We start from the raw sequence: 26,102 nt of genomic DNA on the forward strand, positions 1-26,102 counted from the left end.
GAGACTTCCATTAAAAGCTGATGTTGCCACCTCCCCGCCCCACAAATGGCTCCATCCCATCCCAGCTGACGTTTCTGCGCCCGGGGCCTCATCTCTGGGGTGGGGAAGGAGCAAAGTGCCTCAATTTGTCTCTGTGTTAGGCAACAATGGAACAAGTCGAAGGCAGGAAAGGAGGTTTGAGGATGATCAATTTTGAAAACTCTGGGTAATTTACTTGAGAGCTGACCTTACCCCTTGTCACCGGCACATTTGTAGTATTGGAGCCCCATCCCTCTGACAGCAAAAGCACAACTGTGTCACAGACATCTTTTAGGAAAAATCCTTCCCTTAGGATTTTTCCTCCCGAGAAGCTGTGAGGCCTCAGGAACAAAATGTAAACAATGGTTATCTGCTGCTGTGGAATGCAACAGGTGCATCTGTGATTGATCTCATGTGGTTGTTTCTAATTCATGGCCAAACACAGTCAGCTGGCTCGGACACAGAGCCCAAGCCACAAATCTTTGTTATCATTCTTTCCTTTCTATTCTTAGCTAGCCTTCTGAAGAAAGCTTTTCTTCTATTCTTTTAGTATAGTTTAATGTAACATATATCATAAAATAATAAATCAGCCTTCTGAAACGTGGAGTCAGATCCTCATCTCTTCCCCGATCCAAGAACCCCTGTGAACACCATCACACAACTGAGCATGGAGTTACCCCCTGGAAGAGCCCTTGAGGGAAATGCTTCATCAGACCAAGTTACACTGTGGAGTGTCTTTGGGAAGGAGGAATGCTCCTGCAGGGAGATATTGCCCATCCGTGCCAGACTCTGCCAATCACAGCGAGCCCTGCAGCGCCCGAGGGTCCGAGGGCAGCTGACAGATCCAACAGAGCTGGCATGGACACTTGACCTTTCCTCAGTGCCAGGAGGAGATCACTGACCAGGAAGAGCAGCACATGCTCAGGCAGGCTCTAGAAAGGCAGGCAGGAAAGCCTGGAAGAGCCGAGAGCTGTTTGTAAAACAAACAGAGCAGTTTCAGCACAGCCTGTGCACTTGGCCGGCGTTGCCATCGCTCGTGGGCAGGCCCAGGGGTGACTCCCAGCTTGGCAAGTGCCAGGTGCCATCACAGCTCCTCCTGCTCCAAGGGAGACGTTCAGAATGAATGCCTGCAAGGCTTCCACTGGAATGCTGAGAGATTCACACCTTTGTGGGCTGGGGGAAGGACAGGGCATGCTGAGTGGCACTGCAAAGTTTCCCTGGCATGGTGTCCTGCCAAAGGGGGTGAGCAGTCCCCTCCACCAGCCTGCACACATTCTCCTGCTGGAACTCCTCACCCTGGATGGATCCTGCACGCCCCTGCAGCTTCCCAAAGTGACTTTGAAAGCAATCCAGAGCTAGTGTCACATTTGTGTCTCCGACAGCCTGACTCCCAGAAAGATCCTGTGCAATCAGTTGGCCAAATCCAAATCTGAAAAACACCTCCATGGCTGGTCATGATTAATTAATTCTGCCTTGACATTCCCCAGGGCACCTAGCAGCTAGTCAGAGCTGCCAGAGAAAGAGACACTGCTGTGGGAAAGGATAAATAGTCTTTCCTCAACTACAGACATCAAATTAGATAATAAATAGTTGGCTAGATACATAATTTTGTATGAGTGTTAAATTAAATGCAGAACAGAAATACAGCTGGCTTATCCCTGTGAAATCAAAGGTGTTGGGAAGGAGTTTCCAAAGAAAGAAGAGTATTTAGAGTCTGCTGTGCTCATGAAGACATAGCCTGAAGTTATCTATCATGGCTTATGTGACTGTTTACAATGACACACAGCTATTCTTGGACATTTTATTCCTGGTATAATATTCTCAGATCTGAGCAGCTCAAGGAAACTTCCCTCTAATTTATACTTTTGTTTTGTCCCTCCTCCTGTAGACAAGACTGTCACAGACATCTTTTCATGAAAATCTTTACCTCAGGATTTTTTCCTCCTGGGAACCTGTGAAGCTTCAAGAACAAAATGTAAACAATGGTTATCTGCTGCTGTGGAATGCAACAGGTGCATCTGTGATTGGCCTCATGTGGCTGTTTGTAATTAATGGCCAATCACAGATCAGCTGGCTCAGACTCTCTGTCCAAGCCATAAACCTCTGTTATTCATTTCATTCTATTCTTAGCTTAGCCAGCCTTCTGAGGAAACCTTTTCTTCTATTCTTTTAGTATAATTTTAATGTAATATATATCATAAAATAATAAATCAAGCCTTCTGAAATATGGAGTCAGATCCTTGTCTCTTCCTTCAACATAAGACCCCTGTGAACACTGTCACACAAGACAACATCTTTGTTCCCACAGGAACAGAGCTTGTCCCCACCAGCTGTTGTGGGCTTATCCTGTGCTCCTCAGGGAGCTGCAGCTGCCAGCCCAAAACAGGGGCTCTCCTGTGTCCCCCTTAAACACTTCAGTCCCCTAAACCCACAGGTTCTGCCCAGATTTTCCCAGGGACCACACGGCAGAGGCTGCAGTGACAAACGGGGGATCCTGCAGGAAGCTGGCAGGGGTGTGGTGATACCCTGGGCTCAGGTGGGCAGCAGATGGCTGTGGGACCCCTGCCAGCACAGGGAGCACAGCCAGCACCATCACCCCTGTCTCACTGGATGTGCACATCCACAGCTGGCGTTCCTTCAGTGCCACAAGCCCCTGTGCACAGACCCAGCCACACAACTCAAGGGCTGGGTGCCCTGGTCTGAGCTCCTGTCACAGCACAGGGCAGGGCTCTGCTGGTTCCCTTACACATCCCCCAGTCCTGGAAGCCTTTGATTTAGCCCCTGCATCCCTGAGGAGACAAGTCCCACCTTGTAGTGGTGTTCACAGGGGTCTGAGGATGAGGGAAGAGACGAGGATCTGACTCCATGTTGCAGAAGGCTGATTTGTTATTTTATGATATATATTACATTAAAACTATACTAAAAGAATAGAAGAAAGGATTTCATCAGAAGGCTAGCTAAGAATAGAACAGCAAAGAGTGAGAACAGAGGTTTGTGGCTCAGCTCCTTGTCCGAGCCAACTGACTGTGATTGGCCATTAATTAGAAACAACCACATGAGACCAATCACAGATGCACCTGTTGCATTCCACAGCAGCAGATAATCATTGTTTACATTTTGTTCCCGAGGCCTTTCAGCTTCTCAGGGGGAAAAATCCTAAGGAAAGGATTTTTCATAAAGATGTCTGTGACATCACCTTGCAGACATGTTGATGTTCTCCTCCTGAGACACTCAGTTCAGACTCTGCTCCCACTGCAAGGAGGTTTCTGAGCATGCAGGGGCTTCCTCTGCCTTCCTGCACCTCATCCAGAGCCTGAAATCAGCTCACATCATCCTGATCCTCCTTCTTTGCAGCTTTCCTTCACCCACCCCGCTCCTGCTTTCTCCATCACAGCAGGCACAGCCAAGACATGTTATTAACACTTGCCACTTCGTTAGCAATCTTCTCCAGGAGGAGCAGGGGAGAAGAGAGGAAAGCCTGCAAAAATTGGAGAGTCGGGAAAGTTGGATTAAAGGAAGAGTAGCAAAGACTTGAAGGTGTGAATGAGAAAGTGTAGGAGTAGAAGGAGTATGAGACGAATCTAATGGGTGAGAAAGAGATTTATAATTAATCCCCAGGCTGGTGAGAAAGCAGGGAATGAAGTCAAGACCATCCTCATCTCTATATGGCTCTGCTCCTGATTTACTTTGACTTCAGACAGATCTTTTTATTTTCTCCTTTTATCTCCCATCACTCTGGACCCTTTGAGTATCTGCTATTTGAGGTAGGAATTGTCTTTAGCTGTGTGCAGCAAAAAGGAAACTGCAATCATAGGCACTAAAGGATGCGAGACATTGTTTTTAGCACATCCTAAAATTAGGCTCAGAAAAGTGCTTGGGGATTGTCTGCCAATGTTTATTAATTCAGATTGAATTCATGAGATAGTTACTGTCAAAAAGTGGGGTGGGAAAAAATTAAAATAATCAAAGTACATGACTGCATTATTTCTTAATGTAAATGCTTCATGATGAGATGCCTATAAAGTGGATCCAGAAGGAAATGTTAAAAAAAACACAAAACCAGCCAAAAGTGAAATAATATGGTTATGAAAAAAAAAAAAGTTATTCATTTATACAAAATTCAAGTTTTAAAATTATTTTCTACTCTCTTTTCCTTTTAGTCTCAAATATAAAATCTTTTTCATTCTTCCCCTGCTACACTAATTATATTTAAATACCTAAAAGTAATTTTTCCCTTCATTTTTTCTTCCAGAGCTAAACTGATGAAAAAAAAAAAAAAAAAAGAGAAATCATTATTCACCTATTCCTACCAGGAATTCCAATAACTGTCTGTCAGATCTTCATAACAACATGAGGGATCTCAGCAAGGCTGAGTTTCTCTGAGTTCCTTAAGCTGGTGACTTTCAGAGTCCTTTGCTGTCTTCTAGTCTAAACCTGCACTCAACAGAGAACTTAAAATGAAATAATTAGATTTACAGCAAAATAGATGAGCAAAGCTCTGTATCAAAAATGAGTGAAAAGTTCCCAGGAAATAATCCGAGAGCTAATTTACTTTTTCCATTAGAAATTGCCATATGCTGCTGGTTTATTTTAAGACAGTGACACAGTGACACCATCCCTTTTCACCCTCTATTTCTCTGAAATCTTCTTTTTCACTTCTCCTGGCTTTCCTTTCTTTTTTTTTTTTTTTTTTTTTTTTTTTTTTTTTTTTTTTTTTTTTGGATCACCACAGAACCAAACAGGCACAAAGTCCCTACAGAAAACTGGAACATGTGATGTCCAAGTGCCTGTGATATTAAGCCAAAAAATAAAAAAATAAATAAAAAAGCATCAGAGCTCCCTCCATCAGCCATCCCCGACTCAAACCCCTGAAGAGCACAAGGAATGAGACACAGGCACAGCCCGTTCCAGGGATCCTGCTCCTCCTCAGGCAGGGTCTGCACCCATTTTTGTGTCTGCTTTCTCCAGCACAGGACCCTGCTCACAGCAATCATAGTCCTGGAGGTGTTCAGGGAAGCAGCACCTGCTCAGCTCCCTGCATGCAGAGGATTTAAAGAAAATTAGGTATGTGTGTAGGAATTGAGCATCTAAATATCTGTGGATGTTTCCACATTGCCAAAGATCTCAGCTCCCTGTATTAGTTTGCTCTTGGAGTTTCTCCAAGAGGAGGAAACAAGCTTCCCCTCAGAAGTAACCCGGTTCTGGGTATATTTTGCTTTATTAACATCAGTTTTGGGCAAAATGAGCAAGCATTTGTGCTCCAGTGGTTTATTGTCATCTTCCACAGTCCTGCAGCACTGTCCCAGCAGATGCTGCATGCTTGAACACTCTGCATGTGGGGCATGGAAAATGCACCCTGAGTGTCTGAATACAAAAATTCTGCATTATTGGGCTGGGAATCAGTCCTCATGTCCCTTCAAGTGCCTGGAATTTTAAACTCACACCTAAAAATAAAATCCAGAGTGTGTCTCAGCTCTCCTGTTGATTTCCTGTGACCATGTTCACAGGGGTTCTTGGATGAGGCAAGAGACAAGGATCTGACTCCATGTTTCAGAAGGCTTGATTTATTATTTTATGATATATATTACATTAAAACTGTACTAAAAGAATAGAAGAAAGGATTTCATCAGAAGGTGAGCTAAGAATAGAATAGGAATGAATGATCACAAAGGTTTGTGGCTCAGCTCTCTGTCCCAGCCAGCTCACTGTGATTGGCCATTAATTAGAAACAACCACATGAGACCAATCACAGATGCACCTGTTGCATTCCACAGCAGCAGATAATCATTGTTTACATTTTGTTCCTGAGGCCTTTCAGCTTCTCAGGAGGAAAAATCCTAAGGAAAGGATTTTCCATAAAAGATGTCTGCGACACCTGGAATTTTAAACTTACACCTAAAAATAAAATCCAGAGCGCGTCTCAGCTCTCCTGTTGCTTTCCTTTTCCTGAGTCCTGATGGAGGTCTGGAGACCAGAGCTGTGCAAGGGCAGCAGAGTGTGTTTGTCCCCAGCCCTTCCATCCACGCCTGCCACAGCACAGAGGGAAAGTCATGCCCCAGCAGCATCAAAAGTTGTCCCTGTGATGTGACACACGAGGGTTTGGGGACTGCACTTTCCTGGTATCAAGGCTTTACAGAAGAGCTGCCTCAGAGAAGCAGCAATGAGAAAAAAATAAAGTGCAGCCATGGACAAAATCTGTCTTCAAACTTAAAGTAATGAGAAGCACTGCAGCAGGATGCACTGGTAGGAAGGAGCTATCAGCCTCTTTTGCTCTTCTATTTAATGCAGGCAGCTTTATCATTAATTGCTATTTACTGCAAATGCTGAAGTTGGGAAAAAGATGAATATGAAACAGCAGCCTTGATTCAGCATTCTTCAAAGAACAATGCACATGTCTCTGTGTGTGTGTGTGTGCAATTGCAAACTTCATTTTATGTACTTTGTATGTAAAATAGTCATTTCTGTGTGCAAGGGAGGCAAACAGATACAATTAGAATGTTCTTCCCTTATCTATTCCAGTAAAAGGCAAGCTCTGCCAGTGATCTTAGGCAATGAGAAGAAAGATTAATTCAGGCCAGATTTCTGAAGAAGGAGCCATTTTATTGGGGTGGAGGAGAGGGAGAGGGAAACCAGCACTGCTTTTACCCAGCGCTGGAAATGTAAAGAGTCAGCATAGCTGACTACTGCTTTTTGAGGAATTATGTTTCCTGAGGATAGGGGCTGCTGAATTCTTTAAAAAATCCAGATTTTCCCTCATGCCAAACTTGGATCCAAGTTCCCTGGGCAGTTCCCATCCGCTGTGTGAGCAGGAGGCTCAGAGCCGTAGCGCTGAAGGGATTCAGCTCCTTTGCATGGAAACACATGCATTTAAAAAGCTCCTCTGCAAAGCTCCCAGCCTAAGTGACCTGCTCAAGGTCATATATAACATGTCAGTGACAGCACCATGATTGAACTATCTCACTAGAGCTCTGCTTTATTCACACAGTGCTGCTGCATCCCAAAGCAGCCACTGCTGCCTTCCTCTCCTTATCTCATCCTCCTTAGAGACACATCTGTCCTGTGCTCCGTAAACCATAATATACCTGTAGTCTTTTATTCACTATCTGTCACTGGGCAGTTTTATTACAGATCCCTGAATTATCCAGCCTAGACTACAATCTACTTATTCCTGTCAGCCATTCTCGCTCCCAACCCTCGCCTCACCTTTCAGCCTTGGCAGTGTTTTAAGGCTTTCAGGTACTTGAAATGCAGGGACAATTCTGATTCTCGGGGGAAATCCAGCAGAATTGCACCGAGGCCAGCCTGCTGGTCTCCCTCTCTTTCCTAAATGCAGATGGTTGGAAATCAGGAGCTTGCACTGGTTTCTGCAATCTCATTTGAACCAATCCTTCAAGAATACTAACAGCTGCCATTTTAGACCTCTGATCCCCATTCTTGCTATCCATAAAATTTTATGCCCCTCCTTTCTCTGCTCATTTCATCAGAAATCAATCTTCCAATAATGCAGGTAAATTGCAGTCCTACCTTACAGCTATTTTTTTTTTTTTTTTTTTTGCATGCATCTTTCTGGTGAATTTTGCAGAACAAAAACTCCCTCATCCATCCTTCCCAGCCCAGGCCATGAGCACAGCAATCATCACATTTCCACAACACCTCACCGGCAGATTTGCACCTGCCACTCACATCTGTCTCTTTTTTACCATCCAGCAAACAAAGGACTCCTTCCTCCCCGATGTGGCAATTTGTCTGAGCATTCACACCTGCCCCAGCAGCGAACTTGGTGTTCCCAGCACCAGCTCCCACCTCCTTCCTCCCAGTCACACACTTGTCAGAACTTTATCCCATCTATTGATGTGCTTTCCTCACAGCCCATCCTTCTGAAGGGAGCACTGCTTTATTACCTGACCATGGGGGAGCATCTCTGTTCACCCAGAGGTGCTCATGGCCAGTGCTGAAGTGGCCCTCAGCAAGTGTCACCTGCTGAAGCTGAACTTCAACAGCCTTGTTTCTCTTCACCCAAATTCTGTGACCAGCAACAGGAACAGAAAGGCTGATGGGAGAGGAAAGTTATGGAGAAAGGCACATTCCTCCTTAATCCCAGCAGCAGGTGATGGTGGATGACCCTTGGACTGTGCCCAGTACAAGGGACCCTCAGGAGGATGGGACTGTGAGGAAAATATGGGGAGAGGACGCGGCTCCATAGCTGATCTCTGTCCACCCTGTCACTCCTACCAAGCTGCTTTGGTTAAGTCTCAGATTTTCATGTGCCCACTCGTCTCTGTCACAGCATCCCTGCATCAGCTCGGGCAGATTCTTTAAGGTGACATCTTACAAACACCTTGGGGGTTGATTTTCCAAATATTCCCTATATCCCATGGCAGTATTTAATGTCCTGTTTTCTGTAATGTTCTGGTACCTTTTGCCACCAACTACTTTCAAAATCTGTCAAGGCACGATTTCAAACTGAAATGCTGCTACTGGCAGGATTTGAATTGTTCTCCAAGCCTTGTGCCGCATTTCCTCTGAGGTGACAGCATTCCCTGTTTCTTTCCCCCCTCCTCTGTCCAGGCAGCAGGCTTCTGGGCACAGAACATGGTGCTGGGAGCCTCCAGGCTCATCCCAGCTCTGTGCCATCCTGCAGATGCTGGTGCTGATAGAGGACACCGAGCTGTGCAGCTCAGGGTCACTGCTGCTGCCTGGAACCACCCGCTTCATGTCCCACTTCAATATCTATTCTAATCACTGAAATTACTTTTGTGGGAGTTGACACAGAAGAAGAGATTGCTGGATTGATATTCTGTCTGGCATTGATGAAAACCTTTTTATAATACCTTAATCCAGCACCCACAGAAGCAATTTGCTAATCTCTTGCTGACTTAGCTTCCAGCGGGATCGACCATAGGCAGTCACATTACCTGGCCAACCATATAATGTTCTTTTTATGCAGAGAGAAAAATGTCCTTCCTGACCCCAGAAGATGGTCATCCTCTGCTTTGAAGCCTGAGACCTGATTACCATTGTCCCAGATTGCAGGGCTGCAAATGCTATTAATTGCTACAAAGTTATGTAGCCTTTTACACTTCAAATCCATCCGGACTTTCATCTCAGCCACATCCTGCAGCAGGGAATTGTGTGCCTTCACTATACACTGAAGAAAGGACTATTTCCTTTTAATTTGCTTTAAAAGTTGTGTCCTTTAATTTTGATGTGTCCCCTTGTTCTTCTATCATCAAAGTGTTAAAATACTTCTGATCACGTTTCATTTTAACCTTCATATACCTTTGTGCTGGAACCTGAATGTCCCTCTTCACTCCCAGCTTTCCCAGACTAGATGAACTATCATTTCCAGCCTTCCCTTATTTAACTTGTTAATATTTGTAAAGCAATTTAAAATGTATTAATATGGTTCAATTATAATATCACTTCTATTTTCCATCCTTCCTTTTAATGTCTCAAGTGTCCATCTGATTTGCCATCAATCTCCATTGATTCTCCCTCTGATGATATGTTAGTCTTTATAATATCCCGGGGAATATTTCTTCTGCCTTCCTGACCAGCATTTTGGAACAAAGAAGCTGCATACTGATGAACCATAAACATGATTCACTCTGCACTCACCGTGTGTATGGATTTGCTGTTGTTGCTTAGGCTTTGGCCTTGGAAATCAGTTTCATAATGTCCATGGGGCTGTAATTAAAAATTTATCTGTGTGATTCCAATTGCAGGATCAGTCTTTTTGTGGTTCTGATTGCTCTGGGTTGGTGACAATTGAGCCCAGCTATGAAAAAGTCTGTGTTTGATAAACTTTGAGCAATATCTGAGCACTAAGTGACACATCCTGCAACAGCACAGCCTTTGAGACAAGAGAAGAGATTTTGACAACTATCCAGTCACAAAAAGGGGAGAAAATTGAGATTTGGTTATTATTTACTCCTTGTCTTTCCCATAGAAAGCTGGGAGACACCCAAGGAAATTATGTAGTACTAGATCTAAACCCCCCCTCCCCAAAAAAATACTTCCACAGATGACCTGTGACTTACTCCATTACTGCAGAATGTTATTAAAACACAAAGCATGAAAGGAATCAATAAAGAAATAGTCACACAGAGGATATTCCATCTGGCATTGCAGATGACAGTCCTCAGACAACCACTGACTTTGCATGTCCCCACACAGCTGAAAGGTTATCCCAGGAGTGACAGCACTCATCCATGTCTTTCTGATCCCTTTAGTGTCCTACTGTTGTGGTTAGAACACTTCTCAACTTTTTCCAGTCTTAACAAGGCCCAAGCCAGCTTCATCAGCAAAATATATCCCTCCTTCATCCCTCATCCTCCAGCAAATTCCCTGAGCAACACTTCCAGCTCCAATCAGTCTTTTCACCTTAACTCTTCTCCCAAAAAGCAAAAAGGACTGCTGTACATGTATCACTAATTGAATAAAAAAGACTAGTTTAGTTTTATCTAAATATTTCTTAACTCAAATTTCCGCTCTTTGGTTACTTTAGGTAAATATTGCAGGAAAATCCTAATTGGTCTCTTTTCCCTGGTTGACCAGATTTATCTATTCACTGGCCTAAAACATGGTCCATCATTTTCAAATAGTTTACAATTCTCTTTTAGGAGAGTGGAAATGGCAGATAAACACATTATCAGCATTCTCCAGCATAAAACAGCAAAGCCTGGAGTTGTTTTGCAGAAGCGACTCCGAATTTGGACGACATGACAATAAGCAATTCTAGAAATAGCTGCTCGTCTTAAGGCTATGTTATAGGGATCCTTGTTGCTGCTTTCTTCTCTCTGTTCACAATTTTAGCACAAACACTGTGCTTTGTTAGTCCTTCCCTTTGACTTCCTCGGTATTTCTTAGGCATTCTTTGGTCTCAGCTTGTACCTCCAAAGCTCTCGCCGCTCCCTCAAAACACGCCTTTGATTCCGACTGCAAACCTCGCTCGGCACAGAGCAGTGTGGGAAATGGCTGGGACAGCATTCCTGGTCCAGGCAGGAAGGTGGTGTGAGCCAGGAGGGACCCAGGGCCACATATGTACCCCAGCATATGTCAGAGGGCTCTGCTTACCCGCTCACCATCTGCACCCGCCTGCAGAGCAGCCACGCGCCAAGAGCAGCCCGCGCCCTGCCCTGCTGGTGTCTGCTCCACTGAGCCCACAAGTCCAGCTAAGGATTCCCACCTGCTCATCCCACTCCTCTGAATCCCCAGCCTCCTCCCTGGGGGTCACAGCTCGTTTCTGTTCATTCTTCCCCTGGTTAGTTTGAGCTGCTTTGTGATTTTCCACAAATTCCTTTTATTTATTTTTTTCTGCTCCCGCAGCCTCACCCGAAATGTGCTGCCTGCATGAGGTGATGGTTTCAAAGCTCACCCTCCCTGTCTTCCACCCTGCTTAGCAAGTCAGCATCTGCAGCTGGGAGGATAAATTACCACAGGGGTCTCCAGTGTTAGCAATGTATCTGACAGGCACACACACAGCCAGGGCAGGGTAAAGAAATGGCTAAATGGGATCGGTTGTGCCGACTCAGGACTTCTGGCCAAAACTGCATCCAAAACCGTGATGGACACAGTGGAGTCCAGAGCACAGGCCAGGTTCTAAATCACACTCTAAATCAAAGCCTAAGAAAGAGATCCTCACTCACCACAGAGCCAGTTAACAGCCCTGGCTTCGACAGGCTGCAGTGATTTACAGCGAGAGGCTGCGAGCTTTTCACAGGAACTTGCTGTACGACATATTCCAGCTGTAATATGCAAAGATATTAAAGTCCAGGCTGTAAGAAGACCTGTCGTAGGCTTCAGGATGTATCTCCTCTAAATACCAGGGTAAAGGATGTACTTCCTATCAGGACAGCAATGATACAGGTCCCAGGTATGAAAAGACTCCAGGATCCAGAGCTACTCTATTGGAAATTGGGAGTGTGGAGAATGGATGGGAGGGAAAGCTCCCTCTATTCCTATATTCGTTTTTGATATCCAACAAAAAGTGCTGGAGCAAATCATTGGGGTTTTGTTGGTTTTTTGGAGCTTGTCTTCTGTGTGAGAACCTCTCACAGCTTGGTGTGTCAGCTGTGAGCTGACTTTGCTGTAATTCATGACTGTCTGGGAGGGAAGATGTCTCTGTGATGGAAATGCTCCACCAAATAGTGCCCACTGCTAACACACACACACACAGAGAATTGTTCTAGGGCTGCAAAGCTGTACTGGTGCTTCTGGCACATCAGTTTCTACCTCTGCCCAGCATTTCCATCAGTGAACAACAGCATGTGTCTGGCAAAGGCAATTCACTCCATCCTCCTCTGCAGGTGACCCTCTCTAGATTATTCACTCCTCTATGACTTACTGCTATTCCTATTGCCACTGGAAGAGGTGATCCATCAGCAGTGCAACTGGTTGTTTTCCTGGAACAGGAGCCAGGAATCACACATGTGATAGTTCAAGCCCTGGGGAATGCCATGTCAACACCCAGAAAAATGCCACCACCACGGGTGTCACCATGGGTCCCACTCAGCCACAGCAGCAGCTCTGTGCAGAGCTGAGCTCTGCCAGCTGCGCCGTGCAGGCAACAATAAAATGGATGTAGAACACATGATTTCAGAAGAGCAAATAGCAAAAACAAATAAGCATCTTTTTCCTGTGAAGCTGCTTGCAGGTTCTGCCTGAAGGCTGCAGGAAAACAACTCCCCAAGCAGGGGGCTGTAAATGTTGTGTTAAACTCCCCAGCCCAGGCTCAGGGGAATCCTGGGCCTGACTCTTGTTTTCCTTCCAAAATGACACGTTCATATACCCAGTTTATGCCACCTCCACTTGGGATGTGATCCAGCATTCCTGAAATAAACTTAAATCCTTCCATAGCCTTCAGCTCATGTTAATCAGCTGCTCCTCTGATTTCTGCTCTTTCTCCCATTCCTCCCTCCCGCTAGTCAGGACTTTTCCTTCCCTGGCACTGCATAGCTTAGCTCATCAAGCCAGCAACAGCTGTCCCGTGCCTACTCCAAACCCTGGGAATGCCACCTCATTTATCTGGTCCATCTCTGCCCATCCTCTCTCCAGACAGAAGTACCTGCTAGATATATCCACTTTGCTTTCCCAGCTCTCTCTCCTTGATAACATTTCCCTTTCCCACACCACCTGCAGCCACCAGCCCGCTGCAGCCCTGGCCAGACGTGCTCCAGGCCCAGCACATCAGCTGGACGTGGCCATGCAGAGGCACAGCAGGCAGGGGAAAACCTTCCCTGGCACCCAAGAACACTCTGGAGCACACACATTGCCGGGAGGAGATATTTATTTTGCCCTGACTCAGCTCAGCACCGTTCCCTAACTCTGCATCCTGCTCTGGCAGCCATCTTCCAGGGGAGAGGGAGAACAGCAGGACCAGTCCCCAGTCCATGGATCTGTTTAGAGATCTGTGTGTGTGGGGGGGGATATTCTCCCTTTCTGGAAAGCTGCTCTATGTGGCCTGGAAGGAAATGGGCCAAGGTCTTTACAGTTGTTAAAAATCTCATGATACTTTTGCAAGCAGGATGGTGTAAATCAAACAACTGGGCACAAGCTTCCTCGGTCTGGGTAATTTATATTCTGCCTCACTAAGTTCATCTCTGCACTTCCAATGCATGAAGTGATTTTTCACTTCCCCTGTAGTATTTGCTGGCACGGAAAAGCTGCTGGGCTCTGTCCCAGAAGTAGCTGCATTTCATCACCGGGTGAAAGATCCCTGCTCGCACCGGGCCGCCTCCCCGCAGGCTGCGCTCGGCTCTGCTCTCCCCGTGGCTCCGGAGCGGGAGGAGCGGCCCGCACCCGCCCGGCGGCACCGAGCGCCCGGCCCCGGCCCCTCCGCTCCATCCGCGGCTGGGGATACGGGCGGGGGATGCGGGCAGGGATGCGGGAAGGGAGGCGGGCAGGGATGCGGGCAGAGCTCAGGGCAGGGATGCGGGAAGGGATGCGGGAAGGGATGCAGATGAGGATGACTACATGCTGAAGAATGTGGGCAGAGATTCGGACAGGGGTGCGGGCAGGGGATGCTGACGGCGAATGGAGGCAGGGATGCGGGCAGGGATGAGGGCGGGGGTGCGGGCAGAGGATGCTGCCGGGGAATGCGGGCAGGGCTGGATGGTGATGCGGGCAGGGACGGACGGTGATGCGGGGAGGGATGATGCGGGCAGGGATGGACGGTGATGCGGGCAGGGACGATGCGGGCAGGGATGGATGCTGATGCGGGCAGGGATGATGCGGGCAGGGCTGGACGCTGATGCGGGCAGGGATGATACAGGCAGGGATAGGCGCTGATGCGGGCAGGGGTGCGGGCGAGCTCCGCTCCGCTCCGCGCTGATCCGCGCCTGGCGCTCCGTGGAGCCACAGCGCCCCCTCCTGGGCCCCGGCGGCACCGCCCGCCCGCCGCGCTGGCGCAGCCGGGCTGAGCCGGGCTGAACGGGGCTGAACGGGGCTGAACCGGGCTGAACGGGGCTGAACGGGGCTGAACCGGGCTGAGCGGGGCTGAACCGGGCTGAACGGGGCTGAACGGGGCTGAACGGGGCTGAACCGGGCTGAACGGGGCTGAACGGGGCTGAACGGGGCTGAACCGGGCTGAACGGGGCTGAACGGGGCTGAACCGGCTGAACCGGGCTGAACGGGGCTGAACGGGGCTGAACGGGGCTGAACCGGCTGAACTGGGCTGAACCGGGCTGAACGGGGCTGAACGGGGCTGAACGGGGCTGAACGGGGCTGAACCGGCTGAACCGGGCTGAACCGGGCTGAGCCGGGCTGAACGGGGCTGAGCCGGGCTGAACGGGGCTGAATCGGGCTGAACGGGGCTGAGCCGGGCTGAGGGAGGCTGAGCTGGGGTGAATGGGGCTGAACAGAGCTGAACAGGGTTGAGCCAGGCTGAACTGGGCTGAACCGGGCTAAGCCGGGCTGAACGGATTTGAACGGGGCTGAGCCGGGCTGAACCAGGCTGAAAGGGGCTGAGCAGGGCTGAACAAGGCTGAGCCAGGCTGAGCAGGGCACGGGGTGTGTTCCCTTTTTGGGGCATCCCTCCCTGATTTCCCACCTCCGAACGCTGTGTCTCACAGTGCTCGGGGGTTCTTCACCCTCATTTGCGTTCTTCAGCGATTTTTTCCAGCCCTCCCCAATCAATTTTTTCCTGCTTTCTCAACATCTCTGCATCAGCTGTAAATACCAAGTCCTGGCTAAAGTCTAGAAATCCCCATCCATTCCCAGGAGCTGGGTGCAGATCTCTGGTGCTGGAGTCAGTTCCTGCCACGCTCTCCTGAGCAATGCACCTGGAGAAGCTGGTGGGGCTCCTGCCTGCACAAAGACGGGAGGATTTGGCTTTGAACTATTTCTGTCACACAGACAACAGACTATTGTCTGCTGGCAGACCCATTCCCACGGAGTGTTTAGCATCCGCCTTACACATACTCCCAATATAGTAAACAGTGGTGATTAGGAGGGAACAGAGACAAATCCCGTGCCGTTTCTTTTGGGACACATTTTACCTAAAACTAGCCAATCCACCATATGTTCCTCCTCTCCAAAGTTTTAACCCAGACTTTAGTCAGCCTCATTAAATTCCTGCTCTTGGAGGCTTGTGTCCTCACTAGGCCCTACGGAAAGAGGGGAAGAGGAGGAAGGTCAGAGGGGGATGTTAAGCACCTCTAACACCAGTGACATCATCCCCCTGTACCCACTCTCATTTCTGATCAAAGGAGCATGCAAAGGGAGCATCTGTCCCCTGAGGATGGGAGGGATTTTCTCTGAACCAGGGTAAGACTGAAGTGGAGCCTTGCATTGTGTGTTTTAGCCATCGATGTGTGTGTGGTTCTGCTCACACACACTCACACACATTTTAGAGCTATGTAACTCCAGCAGAGCTCTTCCCATACTCCCAGACTCCAGCTCCTGATCAGAGAAGGCATGATGAGTATGGAAATGCCAGCGCTCCCCCAGCCATTTCCCTGCTTCCCTGTCTGCTGCTCATCTGCCTTTCCAGTACTGAAATCATTCCCGAGTCCTGGGAATCTGCAAAGAGCCATAAAACAAGCGTAGACACACCAAATGTAGAGGGTTTTCTGCTGAGTTGCAAAGGGCTTTGGAGTCAGACAAACCCCAAATCAATGCTTGGAGCCAACTACAAGAGAAGAAAGCTACACTGGAGGAACAAACCACCTACAACGAGCCCTGCAAAGACGACAGCGTGTGTGTGTGTGTGTGTGTGCTCATGAGAACTTCTGAAGGTTTGATTTACATAATAAGAATATCAGTGCAGCTATTTCTGCCCATTCAGTGTGCGTGGATCCCACCTGCGTGGCTGAGCGTGCGGGAGCTGCGGGGCTGCAGAGCTTGGAGAGGGGTTTGCAGAGCGAGCCCGAGGGGCTGTGTCTGAGCCCGGGGTGGGCTGTGAGCTCCACAGCATGTGCTGCCTGTGCCTGGCTTGTACATGCTCCAGGGAGAGCACGGTGGCTTGTCTGGGGTGTGTGGGAGGGAGAGAGTCCAGGGCTGTCTGTCTGCTACTCGCAAGCAGAGCTGATCGATATTTTTCCTTTATAAGGAATTTTTTTTTTTTTTCAAAAGCCTTTCATGTTCCTTACACCAAAGCCACATCTCTTTACTCGCTCCCTCCTCCTCTCTCACTGTCTTCCCAAATACTTCTCTACAACTCCTGGGAAAGCAGATTTACTGCCATGAACACATTATTATTATGCAGCCAGATGAGCAGCCAGAGTAAAGCATGAAGGACCCTTCTGTCCTGCCTAGTGCAGATGTCAATCACACGGCTAAATTCAAACACCAATTCTGCCAGCATTTCATCTGCTGCTGGGTTCCCTCCATGAACAGGAGACTGCATCCGAGAAGTGACACCTCCTCCCTTTACCCACTCTCAGGTACCAGCACGGGGGAACTCTCCAAAGCCAAAACACACACACCTATAACCCCCCTCCTCTCTCCAGACGGTCTCTGGGGCTCTAGACCCCGGGGATGATGCAATGGCATGGAGATGCCCTCCGTCCCGCCATTCCACAAGGACTGGAAAAAGGCAAAGTTACGTTCCACACCAGCCTCGCAAGCAGCACCGAACGGGGAAAATGAATGTGGGGAAAAGCCATCTCCAGCACCGTGGGGTGCAGCTCCCCGCCATCCCTACCCTCCCCCGGCTCTGCCGCTGCCTCCCAACCCCGCTGGAAGTGGAGGCAATCAGCCCAGTGTGGGATTCGAGGCGACAGACTTTCCTTTTCCTCCGCGATTTGCCTGTCACTTGCGAAAGCGGAGCAGCGGATTAAGTGGAGATGACACCATCTCCTTGGGGACGGTCCCCCCCTGCTCCGGGATGTACGGATACTCCGGAATACAGATGGATCCTGGCTGCCTGCCACCCCCACGGCCAGCCCAGCCGCGCCGGGGCTGAACCCCAATCTCCGGCCATGCTCCAGGTGTGGGGGGGCTGCCCCAGTAAAAACCAGCGCTCCCAGGGCGCGGATCCCGGCACCACGCGTGCAGAGCGGAGCTGCGGGGCTCGGCCATCCATCCCCGCGGGCAGGGGCAGCGCAGGGGCCGCGTTACACAACGCGCGGCAGGACGGGGGAGCCGGCCCCGGGCACGGGCAGCGCCGCAGCCGCAGCGCAGCAGCGCTCGCCCGCCTTACCTGATGCTAATGTCCCTCTGTGGCGGAGATCGGCTCGCCCGTGGCTTTTATTCGGCTCGGTAGGAACTTGTGGGAGAGCTTCTCTGTCCAGCTCGCATACTGGGTGCGGGGCTGAGACTGCAGGCGTGAAAATCCTGGGGCTCTAGCAGTCCTTTTCATGCTCAGACAGAAAATCCCCTTCCTTGATCCAGATCGCGGGCATTAAGGGCAGAGGCAAGGGAAAAAAAAAAATAAAATTCCGCTTCTCCCCTTCTTCCTTTTCCTTTTTCTTGCTTTTTTTTTTTCTTCCCCCTTCCTGTGCCCCCCCCCTCTCTTCTGCTGCTCAGTTCGTAGCCATCGGGGGAAAGAGCAGAGGCAGCAGGCAGAATGGAGAGGGGGTTAGAAATAAAAATGAAAAGAGCTCCAGGAGGGAAGCGAGAGGCTGGGCTTGCCACCGGAGGAGGGGCTTGGAGCGGGCTACAGAGGATGAATGGGGAAGAGGAAAGCAAGGCGGAGCCCCGGCTTGGCCATTTTATTCTAAGAAGTGTTTTGTACATAATTAGAGAAGGGGAGGGGCCGGGGGCAAAAAGGAGGGACTTAAAGCTCCGGCCAGACAGAGCCTGGGCCGTGGGAAGGGAGGGTGAGACCGGGAAGGGCCGCGGGATGGGGATGCGGGAGGGGTCGAAACTTGTCCGAGGGGGGATCCGAAGGATTTGGGGGAGGAGGCTGCAGCGGGGCCGGTTGCCATTCCAGGAAGACCCCATCTATTTAATTTATTTTTTTTTTCCTATCTCCCCGCCTTCAGTTTTCTCCTCCCGGACCCGGAGAGCTCCAGGCTGGTGGGAGAGCAGGATGAGCAGGATGGGCAGGGTGGGCAGGATGGGCAGGATGGGCAGGGTGGGCAGGATGGGCAGGATGGGCAGGATGAGCAGGGTGGGAAGGATGGGCAGAATGGGCAGGGTGGGCAGGATGGGCAGGATGAGCAGGATGGGCAGGATGCTCCCGGCCTCGCTGCGGGGATCCCGGCTCTCCGTGGGGAGCGGGGCCGTGCCGAGCCGCTCCACAGCCCCGCCGGGAGGGAGCGGTTCAGCACCGCGGACAGCGCCGGCCGTGCCGGGACAGCCGAGCCGAGCCGGGCTGAGCCGAGCCGGGATGAGCTGAGCCGGGTCGGGATGAGCCGAGCCAGTCGGGTCCGGGCTAGGCCGAGCCGAGCCGGGACGAGCCGAGTCGAGCCGAGCCGGGCTGAGCTGATCCGAGCCGAGATGAGCTGAACTGAGCCAGGCCAAGCTGAGCCGGGTTGAGCTGAGTTGGGATGAGCCGAGCCAGGATGACTGAGCCGGGTGGAGATGAGGGGAGCCGAGCTAAACCAGGCCGAGCTGAGCCGAGCCGGGCTGAGCTGAGCTGGATCGAGCTGAGCAGGGCCGTGCCAGGAGAGCGGAGCTGGGATGAGCTGAGCTGGGCCAAGCTGAGCCAGGCCGAGCCAAGCTGAGAGCAGCTGAGCTGAGCCAAGTTGAGCTGAGCCAAGCTGGGCTGAGCTGAGATGATCAGAACTGGGCCAAACTAACTCTGGATGCAGCCAGCTGTGCTCCCAGTCCGGCTGTGCCCTGCAGGTGAAAGTCCCTGCGCTGGGTTTGGGGATGGCTTGGGATGAGGAATGGAGATGGGGCTCTTTCAGGGGAATGACCCACCCAGATAAACCTCAGCAGACCAGCAAAGGCAGCCCAGTGTATGGGCAGAGCTTAACAAAGCTGTGATGTGAGGCTTCCAGACAGGGACCCTGAGGTTTCCAGACACTACCCCGAGGCAGTGGTGGGGCTGGGCTGGGCTGGGCTGGGTGATGCTGACAGCAGGAAAAAAATCAGCCACCTTGTGCACAGTATGTGGGCCAAGGAGGGCAGTGGGACATGCCCTCCTTCCTGCAAGGACAAGCCCTTCTCCAGCATGCAAGGACACTCTGTCCTTCTCTCACCCATCCCTTGTGGCTACAGAACATTTTCTTAAGCTAAATCTTCAGCAAATCTTTCCTAAGCAGAATTAGAAGCTTTTTCGTTAGCTCCAAGCTGCTCCAACAGGGCTGAAGCTCAGCTTATGGCAGGGTGCCCAAATCTCCTGAGTTTGCCTTTTTTCCAAGGGGCTGTTCAGCCACAAAGCACTCTTCCTGGTGAGCCACCTTGGCTTCTGTCACACTGACTCAAACAAAGGACTGAAATGATTCTCACAGACTCCCCTGGTGCGAGGCCACAGAAAAAACTCCACAGCAGGGAAAATCCAGGAATTGGGTCTTACACAGAACTTATAAACAAAGTCAAAGCCCTTGTTTAAACAAATAAATGGTGCTTGGGGTTATCACCGGTGTGTTTTTTCATTGATGCTCTTGGCATTTACCAGAAGTAGAAGGGGAAGCCTTGTGTCCTACATGAGGCTGTTTGGAATTAAAGCAAAGGCTCCATGAACCTGCAGTGCAGCCACAAGGGATTTGCCAACTCAACAATGCAACAGTTCTGGGTGTCTTTCCTCACTGCACCTGAGAACGCTTCTGTGATTTGGTCTAGCAGGTTTGGAACCACCCAGAATGATATTCCATATTCCTGTGGACAGGGAGAGAGAGAAAACAAATAGCGTGATACTCTTCAGGCACCCAAAGGTCTCACAGACCTAGAACATTTCATCACCCAAGGGCTGTGTCAGGGGAGGGTCAGTTTGGATATCAGGGAAAGGTTCTTGTCCCAGAGGGTGCTGGCACTGCCCAGGCTCCCCAGGGAATGGGCACGGCCCCGAGGCTGCCAGAGCTGAGGGATTGCTTGGACAACACTCAAAATGACAGGGTGGGGTTGTGGGGGTATCTGTGCACGGCCAGGAGCTGCATCGAATGATCCTGGTGGGTCCCTTGCAACTCAGGGTATGCCATAATTCTGTAATTCTGCGATAAAAACTCTCTAGGAAGTAACACTTCCATCCACAAAATCCAAGTCAACCAACTCCTGGGGCAGATGTCCTGCCCAGAAATAAGATTTTCTATCAATATAACAAAAACAGAAGTAGAGGAAAACATAAAACAGTGTAAAAAGAGTAGTTTTGCTTATGCTTTTCCCTGTCTGCCCCGCTCCAGTCACACATGCACTGCTGCTGCCTTGTTCCCAAAGCTGTGACTGTCTCTGTATCAAAAGAGGATTATTTGGTGCATTGAGTATTCAACATGTTCTCTTACAGTATTGTTGTGTTCAATGAGCTTTGCTCATCTGAATGGACACTCACTGCATAGTCCACTGGTTTAATTTGCTGCTTTGGAAACCTAAGCAGGTTACAGCATATTTGGCTATGTGTCTGTTCTTATGTGTCAAAGATAAGGTTTCTGGATGCCATTTTTAAAAACAAAATTATTTCACTTCAGTGGCTTTCTCTTTTCAGTGGTCTCTTCTTTTTAGTCTTGAGTATTTCAACTCACCTTCTCCCTACAATGAACAAAGCCTGGATCTTCACCCCAAATCAGCAAAGCTCCATTGAACAAGGATTTCTATTTCTTCTTCCAGTAAGGAATTTTTTTTTGGAGCTTTTAACAATTTTAGCACATCCAATCCTCACTTTTTTTCACCCTTCTTTCCACAAATATCTTAAAATAAATGTTTGGATTTCTTCAAACTATAATATTGTTCATTATGAAAATAGAAACCAGTCTATCAGAAGAACAGAAATTCACAACACATAGAGTTAAAAGAGAGAGTCTCCAATTTGCATGCACTGGGCAAGCAAAAACATATGGTAGTGATGAGGATGGGGAAGCAGTAATTTGGGAAACAGTAATTTGGACTCTTTATTAGAAGTTCAGGAAGAAATCACACGGAACTGAGAGACCTAGAAAGCAGAGAAGTGCCCGTGTTGATCACTCAACAGCTGCCACAATGATGGACAAAGAGGTTTTCCTGGTGTGTTCCAGGTGTGCTGTGGGTGTGGGTTAACCCCAGTGTTCAGCTCAACACAGCACAGTCATCCCCTCACTGCCCTCCAGCCTGCACTCCAGGGGCCTGGGGGAAGAGGAAAGGGCAAATAAAAGCAAGAAAACTTGGAGGTCAAAAGAAAAAAAATTCAAAATTTAAGCAGTAGAAAATTACTAAAAGAAAACAGAAGAAGTGAGACAAAGGCAAGCACTCACCATGTTCCACAGGTAGACCAACACCCAGCTGGATCTCAAACAAAGGTCACTAATCTAACTAAAATCCTCTTTTTCCCCTTTTTGCTGCTGAGCAAGATGTTCATTATCGAAATCATCAGTGTGTTAACAACAAATATTTTGGTCACAGACCTTCAACAGGATCCTTTGAGCTGCTATAGAGGAAATTCACTCTACCCCAAACAGGCCAGCACAAAGTGCCATTATTATCTCTTGCAAAAGGAGCTGTATGTGCCAGCTGCACACAGTGAATTCTTCATCTCTGTTTGTGATTCTGCAGCAAAGCTCATCCAGAGTCCCATGAGCTGGTGAAGATATTCAGACTCCACTCTGTGTTCTTCTCATGCTACAGGCAAACTTTTCTCTCCCACATATCCTGTTGTGTTGTCCTCCTTGAGGATGCACAATGTATTCTTGTCAAGGTTTCACAGACTTCATTGTTTATTACAGGCTAAAAATGGATTAAACTTGCTTTGTGAGCATTGTATTGATATTCTGGTGCTCTCCCAGTCTCTTGCGAAATATATTTCCTTTTTTCCCTCTGCAAACAATAGCACAGCAAGCAGTGCTCTTACCCAGGCTGTGCTTTGTGCTGGCTGCAGAGAAATCCTGTGCACCAACCAGATTCCCATCAGCTGCTGGCATCCCTGAACAGCTGGAGGAGCATCCCAGTGTTCCCCAAGCAGCATGGGTGACACAAAGGGCTCCACCAGGCTGCTCTAATGGATGGCACAAGAAGGCTGTGAATGGGCTCAAGGGTGAGGCCAAGAGGCAAGGAGCATGCAGAGCCTGTTTCCATCGCCCCCAAAAGCAGAATTTAAGGTTTAAGTTGAGTCTTCTGCAGTGGCTGGGGAAAGGATGAAATTCCCAGCCAAGACAAAATGCTGGCAGGTCCCAACAGAGTGGGAAGAAGCAGTTGGGAAATGTTTTGTTGTTGTTTTTGGTTTTGTTTTTGTTTTTTTTTTTCTTATAGAAGTTTCTAGTTCCCTTGCATTAAACTGAATAAACATTCTCGGTGCACTTCTTAGATACCTTAAAAATTTTGAACTCACTCATCTTTCCAAATAGGTTCCCCATCTTTGCATTGTTTCTAAATTAATATATCCCAAATTTATCCATTTGGATAAATCCCTTTCCAGGTTCAAACTAACAAAGGCAGAAATGCCAAAACTTTAGAATTGAACTCCAGCTGTCCTGGGCACTCACCTTTCAGGACAATTGTTCTGAGCACCATGACCTCCTGAGATTGCAGAATTACATTTCCAGTTTCATGAGATTCACCTTTCTAATTAGCTTTTTTTGTATTTTTTCCTTCTGGTCTGCTTCTTAGCAGATGTCTTGTGAGAAAGAAGTAATAATAATTTGTCTTTCACTGAAATTTAAAATAAGGCAGCGACCGCTCTGAGGTCAAATCTAGGAAAATAGAGTGGGCAGAAGGAGCAATGAGAATTGGTCATTTCCCAGCTCCAAAGACTGTTTCCCCACTGTCATTGATATGACAGTTTCTGGCCAAGACTAGATGATACAAATTAATGATTTGATCCATTGGATTCATGGGGAATTATATCAGGCCAGACATTTGGTCTCAGGTATTCATCTAAACATTCTCTGCAGTTAACAGAAAGTGGTAATTTTAACTCTACAGGTGTAATCTTCCTGTTATCTTAGACAGTGTCTTTGACATGGCTTGAATTTCCTTCTGAAATTGTCTCTCTCTCTGTTGACTCTAAAGGAAACCAAATCAGTGCTTAGATGAATTCCTAAATTTTAGAAGGATGAAGCCGGAGGATTTGAATACTTTCCTTTAGAGCTTATATCTGCTGATTTTCCCATTTAGGCACAAATCCATATTCTTTATTAGCAGTCTTTCATATTCCCCATTGTTGCTATTGTGTGGGACCAAGCACAAGTCATCAGTATTCATCACCTGCAGTTTAGTTTCCTTCTGAACTTGGACTGTGACTTTCAAAAGGGAACTACTTGTAACTCCCAGCCCATCATGAGCTGCACAGAAGGCTTCAAGCCTCACTCTGCCTCTATCTGCAATCACTCAGCACTTCAGACCACTCAAAAAAAAAAAAAAAAAAAAGAAAAAAAAAACTTGGCAGATGAAACCCATGTGCAGTCAAATGCAGGGACTGGAATGTTCAATTGATTTTTTTTTTCTTATTCCTCACTCCAACATGTCTGTGTTCTTGTAACTGTTTCATATCTCACAGAGCCCCCATAAAATTCACAGCTAAGGAGATGGCAAAGCAAGAAGTGTGGTTATTATGAAGCAGGCATGAGAAAAAGATGGTTTAACTTGACTAAAAGAGGTGCAGAAGAGCCACTGTCATTCAGAGTCTCAGCTAATTCTGATGAGAGTGAGAGGGTCAATGCTTCTGTTCTTGATTTCCCCATCCAGCAGGGAAGGCCCTCCATTGGATGTGAGCGTGGAATAATGGTAGCACCCCCAGGAGAAATCCAGGTCCTGCCACAAACACACGTCCCACTCATGATGTTCAATTGTTCTGATCCATTGAAACTCTCTGGGCTGTTGTTTTCAGCCTCTGGGAGGGGTGGCTTTGCCTCTTTTTCTCCCTGGATTATAAATATCTGTGTGGCTTTCTGCCACACAACACAGCAGGGAAATTCTGTTTTCTGGAGCCTAAGGTCCAAATCTCCAGGACAGGGAGCCCAGCATGTTACAACAGATTCATGCAACCCAAATTCACTTTTTTCAACAACAGAAGTCCAGGTCAGAATGGACCATCACCATTATCTTTGGACCAATATACCTGGCAAACAGAGGGGGAGGAATAAGCAAGTATCAAATATAGGGGGAGGAATAAGCAGTAACTTTTACTTTTTTTCATCACTGGGTATTATTTGTTATTTATTTGGGAGAAAATCTGAATCAGTGAGGAATGCCATGTCTGAGAGCATGCTGCTACTCTGAGATAAGTGCATTTTGCCTCAGGTATGCAGTGAGTCACCAGGTTGATGGCTGGTGCATTCCAGCACCCTGAGAAGTGGAGCTGTTGTTACCTCACAGTAACCACATGCCTTGAGCAATATTATTTCTCACCTACAATGGGGACTTTTTATCTGGTTAAGACAAAGTGATGCCATCGATTTTCAGGAACTGTGTTGAAAGTGCTTCACAAAAAACTCTGCATAAACGCAGCCCCTCGGGCTAGTCTGGTTAGTGGCCAGAGCAGGAAAGGACAAATCAAAATATTCAGGAATCTATTTACAGAAAACATGGTCAGGTAAACCAAGAAGGAGCCGTGGTGTGAGTACCCCTATCCAGGTGCCTAGGACCAAGATCTTTGTGTAGAACACAGCTGTTCAGATGCAGCTTTTATGGCCCTGTTCCCCAAGCAGCATGTTAAAGAGCGAGTATAAAAACTCCAGTTCGTTTATTTTATTTGGATGCTTCCCAAAGCAAAGACTGCTACACATACTCTGTGTGTGCACACCTCTCCCTGAGCAGTCCTGAACCCAGCTGCTGCCTTTCCCTGGAAATGGGGATATTCCTCACTAGGAACTTTGCCTCAATCCTTCTCCCTTTCCCTTTCCCTTTCCCTTTCCCTTTCCCTTTCCCTTTCCCTTTCCCTTTCCCTTTCCCTTTCCCTTTCCCTCTCCCTCTCCCTCTCCCTCTCCCTCTCCCTCTCCCTCTCCCTCTCCCTTCCCTTCCCTTCCCTTCCCTTCCCTTCCCTTCCCTTCCCTTCCCTTCCCTTCCCTTCCCTTCCCTTCCCTTCCCTTCCCTTCCCTTCCCTTCCCTTCCCTTCCCTTCCCTTCCCTTCCCTTCCCTTCCCTTGTTTCAGATTTCCATACCAATCAATTCTCTATGAGTTAAACATCAGGCAGAAATTCAAGTCTGGGGAAGCCTAGAGGTTCTTTTTCCCCTCTATTTTCCCCTCTGGGTGTCCATTTGCTGGTGGCAGCTCTGAACCAGCCCAGATGTCCCCTCATTGCCATCCCCAGTGTCCCAGTAGATTCATAGCCTGAGCTCAGTCTCTGCCAGCAGTGAATTCTGCACACTCAAGGCAGCTGAAAGGGCTGTGGCTGTCAAGTGTTTCTTTTTGTCGTGCTCAGTTCTTCTTTTCAAGCTCTTCTTATGCTTGTGACACCTTCTCCAGGAATAAACATTTCTTTCCCTGTTTGTTATAGGCCAATTCCCTCCCAGCCAGTCAGCGTTTAACTCTTCCAGTGTTTCCTGAGGAAAATCACCCAGCTCACCTCTGGAGGGAGTGATCTATTGTATAAAACGTTCAGGACCAACTTGGATACCTGGGATCTATTTTTAGC

The 26,102-nt window shown here is 48.4% G+C and overlaps 2 protein-coding genes across 2 annotated transcripts in view; both read right to left on the reverse strand.

Annotated features, from left to right (window-relative positions):
• The window catches only part of BRINP1 (BMP/retinoic acid inducible neural specific 1), a 93,474-nt gene extending 75,408 nt beyond the window's left edge, over positions 1 to 18,066 (reverse strand). Inside the window, exon 1 of the mRNA XM_058038037.1 lies at positions 17,660 to 18,066. The gene's annotated coding sequence lies outside the window, so the exon portion shown is untranslated. The remainder of the gene's footprint in view (positions 1 to 17,659) is intronic.
• On the reverse strand, positions 13,989 to 16,458 carry LOC131092035 (uncharacterized). The gene is made up of 3 exons (XM_058038506.1): positions 16,320 to 16,458; positions 15,618 to 15,623; positions 13,989 to 14,464 (listed from the first exon to the last, which is right to left on the reverse strand). The coding sequence occupies exons 1-3, from the start codon at positions 16,456 to 16,458 to the stop codon at positions 13,989 to 13,991; spliced, it is 621 nt and encodes a 206-aa protein (XP_057894489.1).
• Positions 18,067 to 26,102: the final 8,036 nt, after the last annotated feature.

The sequence above is a fragment of the Melospiza georgiana genome, chromosome 20 (assembly GCF_028018845.1).
Source record: "Melospiza georgiana isolate bMelGeo1 chromosome 20, bMelGeo1.pri, whole genome shotgun sequence".
Lineage (NCBI taxonomy): Eukaryota > Metazoa > Chordata > Aves > Passeriformes > Passerellidae > Melospiza > Melospiza georgiana.